Source organism: Malus domestica, chromosome 13, assembly GCF_042453785.1.
Source record: "Malus domestica chromosome 13, GDT2T_hap1".
NCBI classification, from domain to species: domain Eukaryota; kingdom Viridiplantae; phylum Streptophyta; class Magnoliopsida; order Rosales; family Rosaceae; genus Malus; species Malus domestica.
In genome coordinates, this window is record NC_091673.1 from 12,095,586 (window position 1) to 12,103,512 (window position 7,927).

Genomic DNA, 7,927 nt, shown 5'->3' on the forward strand with positions numbered 1-7,927 from the left:
CGATGATGGTGTTGACACCTTGCAACCACGGTTGTTTGTTGCAGATTTTGCAGAGAAACTGCAAGAAAGATGAGACGAGCTGCTCCTGACAAAACGACTATGTTTTGCTTAAGTAAAAGACATTGTTAAAATTCTATTAAAACACAATGTTTTGTCTTTGGTTTTTTGTTCTATTTTCGTCTTACAAATTCTTTGAGTGTATATTAAAATTCTAGATCCACCTCTACATGTATTATAAGTAATTAAAGTTATTTTCTGCATTGTCAATTGATTTATAATAGAAGCTCAACTTTTTTTATATACTCATAAACTTTTTATTAAAAAACGAGTGTTATAATGCAATAATTAAAAATTCAAGTGATTTTTAGATTTAGAAAATCACTTTAAAGTACATTCTGGTGAAGCACCTAGTATGTTTGGTCCATTTGGGAATGCTTACGTAAGAAGCACTTATGCAAAAACACTTCTGCTTATAAGCATTTTTACTAGAAGTATGTAGAAAAATGTTGATTTTTTAAACGCTTCTATGACTCATAAACATTTTAAAAATTTTAATCAAATACAATCATAAATTAGTAGTGGTACTTCTTCTAAAAGCACTATATAATGCTCATGTAAACGCGCTTTTGGCTTTCAATATGAACAAACGAGCAGGATACCTTTCCCATGAGTCTTTCAAGAACCCAAGAATCTTGAGCTCTTAAGGCAACCTTTGTTCCAAACAATTCCATCCCTCTCTCTCTCTCATACATTCCAAAACTTAAAACTTCTTTTTTATCTTCCACTTCCTGAGCCTGCATGAATAATTGTAGACTCCAAAATGCCAAAGAGAATGGCAGTCACACATGCAGACCTCTCACCAAGTCGTCCAACCACCGGTTTAGGTAGCAAAACCGGCGCTTTCATCATGGTCTTAACCATTCTCTGCGGCCTCTTCTGCTTCATCCTATCTCTAATCGCTGAAGCTACCCGTTCCAAGGTACGCCGAAAAATGTGTTCAGACATAACAATATCATTACCAACTATGAAAAAAACTAAGCAAATTTTGCTGGTTGATGATGATTTTGTAGGTAACATGGTTGAGCAGTGATGAAGGGGAGGGGGGCGGGGTAAATGAATGTGTATACAGCGGCAGCGGGAAAACGCCGCTGCTATGTGCGACCAGTGCATTTCTGGGACTTTCGGTTATCATGGTGGTGGAACATGGATACATGTTGTTTGCAATTAGTAACTCACCTCCAGCAGCCTTGGTTTTTTGGGAGCCTAATTATTCTGGTCCTGCAAAGAGCTTGAAATGGCAAGCTGCCTTTTTCTTTGTTGCAACTTGGTATGCCACTAATTCTTAGTCCTTCATATTTCAATTTTCCTCACTTCCACTTAGCTCTTCTCTAATTGTAGGAATTGCTCCAATATTGTCGTCAACATAACCACTAAATCGAATACAATATGAGGGCTATCAGACCAATTTAATAACTTCTCCAATACATCCATTAGTTAATACCATCATCGACATAATCATAAGATCCAATACAGAGTTGGACATGTCAAACAAATTTCTGTACAACTTTATGAACAGTAACTTCATTTTCATTTTTCTTTATTTACTTCTCTCAAATCCATGTTTGAAATTTCTTCGATGTTGTCGATATTTTTGTGGGAATATCTGAAAAATCAGAAGAAAAAAATATATGGAAAGAAGGGATGAAGTCTAAACGTCACTACCTATTCAAGAAACTCTTAAATTTCGACTAAAATCGACAGATTTCATCAATATTTCTAGCAGTTAAATATCAGATAAACTATTATATATTGTCTAATAGTGTTTGACATTCCTTAAAGTTTCATTTTAAATCTTCATAATTTCCATCAAAAGCATCCGATATCGATACATCCATCGATATTTCAACAAATTTGCATATTGATATTTCTATCGATACGGATATTTTAAACATCGTCTCAAATTCAGTAGTTATAGCTTATAACTGCTTATGTGGGTGGTTGTGTTAATTAGGGTTTGTTTTGCTACTGGAGAGATCTTGCTATTGATCGGGGTAAGTGTGGAGTCCGGGCACTTGAGAAAATGGTCCAGACCAAGACCCAGTTGCCTTGTCCTCAGAGACGGCGTGTTATCTGCTGCCGGGGTGTTTGCTTTGACAACAGTTTTCCTTGCTGCTGGGTTATACTTGACTGCATTAAGAGCACAAAGAATCTCCCAACACCAAGAAACTCTGTGGAGAGGGGTGATCGAGGCCTCCGTACTCTATGCATCTCCGCCAACGTCACCTCCTCTCACAACCATTCCTAGGGAGAACCCCTCGTTTAGAGAAAGTCACATTGATCAGCCGCCGTTGATTGTGAATCCGACGGCTCTTAGCAAACAGTTAAATTTTTAATCTAGATAATTTGATGTTGGTGAAAACCAATGTAAATTGTACACAAGTGTGAACATTGTAAGTCGTAATATAGTTTTGCATAGGGGTGTGCTATCCACATATCACATTTTATTTCTCATACATCTCTTGATGATTTTTGTCCGTTGATCTTCTTCAATTCATCCGATCCGACGGCCGAAAATTAAAAAGGTGTGTGAGAAAAAAAATGAGGTGTGTGGATATCACACCCCTTTTGCATATAACCAATTGGTCGTGAGTTAAAATATTGTAGATGACAGTTGTTGGCAAAAGAAAATGTCGCAATATACTTTCGCATAAAAAAAAAACTTCTCTTATTTACAAAAGAGAAATTCAAACTCGGATACATCACTATTGAATGCAGTTTGATTGTGATCAGATGAAAATTTGGTATTTGCATAAATTTGATGATTCTGCGGCTTTGCCAATTGCTGTTTGATGTACAAATGTCTCTCAAATCTAGTGAATAAAATATGCATGTATAATATCTGAATTATTTTATAGCTGGCAGCCCACACTTTCAATTATATTTTGTTCTTTTATAAAAAAGTAATTTTCTTTTGTTAAATTTTATGAAATTACAATCTAATTATTGACTTATTTAATACCTCATCATTTCTCACCCCTTGAGTTGATTATAAGAGCTTCAGTTATACACGTATTTATAAAAAAATTTAGAATACATGTATTTATAATTAAAGAAGTGAAGAGTGTCATAAATATTCAAATAAAGTAGTCCATGATGTAATTACTAGTAATTACGCAATACTAGTAATTAGCGGCTGTTCTAAAGGTTGGTATAAAAAAAAATAATAATAAAAAAAATAAAAAAATAGATCATTGTTTTTTAGTGGATAGTAGAGGTAGTTCAGGGGGCTGTGTGTTCTTTGGAAAGATGAAATAAAGTTATTTTTACATTCTTACTCTCAAAACCATATTGATTTTGATGTGGGTGTTCCAGATGATATAGATTATTGGCGATTCACTGGGTTTTATGGTTATCCAGCTATTTGTGATCGGTTTAAATCATGGAGGTTGTTGAAATCACTCGTACACAATGATTCCATACCATGGTTATGTATTGGCAATTTTAATGAAATCCTTCAAGCTCACAAACAGGAAGGTGATAGTATTCGCCAAGATAGACAAATGGAGGGCTTTAGAGAGGCAGTGGAACAATGTTGGTTGATGGATCTTGGGTTCGCAGGAAATAAATTCACATGGTTCACGACGAGGGGAGGTGGAATTAAGGTTCGTCTGGATAGGGCTCTGGGTACTCAAGCTTGGATGGAGCTTTTCCCCAATTTTAAAGTGCAACATTTGAACAAAACTACTTCGGATCATGTGCCGGTATTATTAAACTGGTTGGGGCATTCCCCCATCCGAGTAAAGAAACATTTTCAATGTGAGGAAAGCTGGCATTTATGTGCGGGTTGTACCAAGGTGGTCCAAGATGGGTGGAACCATGAGGTAGATAGCTCTCCAATGTTCCAGGTTACTGAGAAAATCAAGATGACAAAGATGAAACTTATTAACTGGGCTCGGAACAATGCACAGGTGGGGCCAAAGGAAATTAGAGAGGTGGAGGATGAGCTTACGAGTTTGTTGGGGCAACCGTTTACTAATAAGTCTATCGAGCAGAAAAATGAGCTAATTCAAAAACTCAACAAATTGCTTGAACAAGAGGATCAATTTTGGAGACAACGTTCGAAGGAAAATTGGGTAAAATTAGGGGATCACAATACAAAGTATTTTCATCAGAAGGCTAATATGAGGCAGAAACGAAACTATTTATATGGGTTAATGGATGACAATGCTTGTTGGCGGGAGGATCGTAGGGGGATGAAGGAAATTGTGGTGTCTTATTTCACACAACTTTTTCGTTTAAGTGGAGTGCAGAGTTTTGATGATTTATTATGCCATATCTCGCCTAAGGTGACGGACAAGATGAATTCGTCCATACTTAGCCCACTTACGGATGAGGAGATAAAATGTGTTGTCTTTCAGATGCATCATACAAAGGCACCGGGTCCGGACGGTATGTCACCAGGTTTTTATCAAAAGCATTGGGGAGTGGTCGGCAAAGATGTGTGTAATGGTATTTGGTCAATGCTCAGTCATGGTAATATTATCTAGAAAATTAACTATACCCATGTTACATTAATTCCAAAAGTCAAAGATGCTACGATGATGACTTAACTTCGCCCTATTAGCTTGTGCAATGTGTTATACAAAATAGTGGCGAAGGTCCTCACAAATAGGTTGAAGCTTATTCTTCTGCAGGTTATATCTCATACTCAAAGTGCTTTTGTTCCGGGGGGCTTAATCTCCGATAATTACTTGGTTGCTGCTGAGGTTGCTCATTTTATGCATAAAAGGTCATCGAGAGTTAATGGGCTTATAGCTTTGAAACTTGACATGAGTAAGGCCTACGATCGGGTGGAATGAAAGTTTTTGGAGGCTATGATGCGAAGGTTGGGATTCGCTGAAAGGTGGATCCATATGGTCATGTTCTGTGCGTCCACGGTGACTTATTCCTTTAAGTTGAATAGGGATCCGGTGGGTTATGTTCACCCAGAAAGAGGAATAAGACAAGGAGATCTTTTCTCCCATTTCTTATTTGTGTTATGTGCAGAAGGCTTGTCAACTCTCCTGTCGAAGGCTGAGTTTGATGGAGAGTTACATGGGATCAAGGTGTGTCGTGCTGCTCCTAGTATTCATCATTTGTTCTTCGCTGATGATAGTTTTCTTTTTGCCCAAGGTACTATTGGTGAATGCCAAGTCATAAAACAGATATTGCGAAGGTATGAGTTGGCTTCGGGACAAGCAGTTAACTTTGAGAAGAGTTGTGTTTCATTCAGTCCCAACCTCAATATTTATGATAAGCAGTTATTGGCTGATAGTATTGGGATGCGGAGAGTGGATTTTCATGATAAATATCTAGGTTTGCCAGTTTTGGTCCGAAAATCGAAAAAAGAAACCTTTGCGTATATGAAAGATAGGGTGTGGAAAAAGTTGTAAAGTTGGCAAGGCAGTTTACTTAGTAGTGCGGGTCGCGAATTATTGGTGAAGACGATGGCACATGCCTTACCTACATATTCCATGTAATGTTTTCTACTCCCTAAATCCTTTTGCGAAGAGTTGAATATGATGATAGCGAAGTTTTGGTGGAGTGGTAATCTGGAGAAAAGGGAAATACATTGGCTCAGTTGGAGAGTGTTGTGTAAGGCTAAAGCAGGAGGGAGGTCTTGGGTTTAGAGACCTTTATGCATTTAATTTGGCTTTATTAGCCAAACAAGCATGGCATTTTCTGCACAATCCTGAGGCATTGGTGTATCGGGTGTTCAAGGCCCGATACTTCCCTACCACAGATTTTCTTGAAGCTCAGGTAACATCTAATAGCTCATATGTCTGGCGTAGTATTGCTGCTTCGAGATCGGTTCTCCATAAGGGACTTTGGTGGCAGATGGGTAATGGGAAGTTGATTAATATTTGGAAGAACAATTGGGTGCCGAGGGAGTCATGCCTCCGAATTTTGACCCCACCACCGTTACATTGGAATGGTGAAGCCACGATGGATGGCTTGTTGAGGCCGGATGTAAAGCAGTGGGATGAGAGTTTGTTGATTTCACTTTTTTTCTCAAGAGAAAGTGGAATTAATTCAAAGGATCCCACTTAGCTTGCGTGATATTGCTGATTGCAGAGTGTGGCATTATGATCGTCATGGCAGATTTACAGTCCAAAGTGCTATCATGTTGCTCGAGGAATAATTGCTGCTAGTAGGGAAGGGGTTGACGGCTCCTACTCGTACACTAGTAATAATGGGGACAAGCTGTGGACAGCTTGTGTTCCAGGGAAAGTAAAGATTTGTGTGTGGCATGCATGTTTGGATTCTTTGCCTACAAGGTTAAATCTTTGTAAGTGAAGGGTGCCAGTCGATAGTGGTTGTGTTATATGTGGTTGCCAGGTGGAAACCATATAGCATGTTTTGTGTGATTGCCATGTTACTAGAGCCGTATAGTTTCGCGGTTTGGGTGTACGGGTGGAAAGTGGGGAGGGTGTGAGTTTTTTGAATTGGTTAGCCAATCTGCATTTACAGGGACCTCCGGTGGGATTTGAGCTTGGTCTAATGTTGGTTTGGTCACTATGGCAATACCGGAATGAAGTTTTTTGGAACGGTAAGTACTCAAATCCGGATGAGATCGTATTACTGACGGAGGGTTGGTTGCAGGTATTCCATAGGTGCCATAAGACAGACATAAGGAAGGGGAGACGTGAGTTGCAAAAGTGGATAAAACCAGTGGAGGGTTAGATAAAGTGCAATTTCGATGGAGCATGGAATCACCGGTAACATCGGGGTAGGTATGGAATTGTTTTTGCGCAATCACTTGGGGGAGTTTTTAAGTGCTGCAGCAGGTCCCATTCATTGCTCCACGTCTGCTTTGCATACGGAATTCTTAGCAGCAAGGCACCCTGCACGGTTTGTTCACGGGTTATATTCAGTCAATGTCCAAGTTCAACTTGAATGAGATGCGGGCTTGGTATTGGCTGCCATTAAGGGTCAAGGTAAGGATATGTCTAATTTTGGACTCATTATTAATGATTTGAGATGTTTCTGTTTGGAGTGGTCGAAGTCGACGGTAAGTCATGTACAACGGGAAGGAAATTTGGCGGCTCATCGGCTTGCTCGGCTAGGGCTTACTTGTACTGAGGAGATTGTGTGGTTCAAGGAACCTCTAGATTTAATTCTGGATATTTTGTTCGAGGAAGGATTGTAAGTTTGATTGTTCATTTGAGGATAGGTCTATTGTTGTGCGAGACACTCTTTTCCTTCGACCAGGTTGAAATTCCCGACAAGGTTTTTATCGAGGCCCATTTTGTACACTATCCTCAGTTTGTACGAATTCTGTTTATTTAATGAATATCGTACCTTTGTTCAAAAAAAAAAAGATTGGTATATTGTTTTTTATTAGCTAAATTTCTAAATGATGTAAAATAAAAAAAAATTGGTGTAACCTCGAAGCATTTCTCTCTTATTTGTAACAAGGGATAAATTGTTTGAAAATATAAAATATTTTAAATATTAAAATAAAATTAAGTCAATTAATATTTTCTGCATTTTAGTAACAAAAAAAATATTAACAATTGACATTGACTTTTTAGCTCATTTGAAAGTGTATTTCAAATGATTGAAGCGTTTTAGATGAAATGATTTTAAAACTAATGTTTAATAAAAATAGAAGTAAATTATGAAAAAAAAACACTTAAAATACTTAATGCTTTTGGACTTCAAAAATATATTTTTTTAAAGGTATTTTTTATCATTTTAAAAGCAGCTCTAACGAATTCTTGGTTGGTGAAAAAATTTATTCGTCAGAAAATAAAAGAATGAAATGTGAAATTGTTTACTAGCATAAATTTAATTATTTTGGAGGAATAAAAAAATTATTTTACAATAATGAAAATACCTGAAAAACCATAATTAGTTAAGTAACCAGCTCTTGTAAAATCCCGAA

The 7,927-nt window shown here is 37.6% G+C and overlaps 1 protein-coding gene across 1 annotated transcript; it reads left to right on the plus strand.

The window, feature by feature from the left end:
• Positions 1-638: 638 nt before the first annotated feature.
• On the plus strand, positions 639-2,770 carry LOC114820685 (uncharacterized). Its single transcript, XM_029091849.2, has 3 exons — positions 639-979; positions 1,071-1,327; positions 2,012-2,770. Exons 1-3 carry the CDS (start codon positions 821-823, stop codon positions 2,391-2,393), a joined length of 798 nt encoding a protein of 265 aa, XP_028947682.1. The 5' UTR covers positions 639-820; the 3' UTR covers positions 2,394-2,770.
• The last annotated feature ends 5,157 nt before the right edge of the window (positions 2,771-7,927 follow it).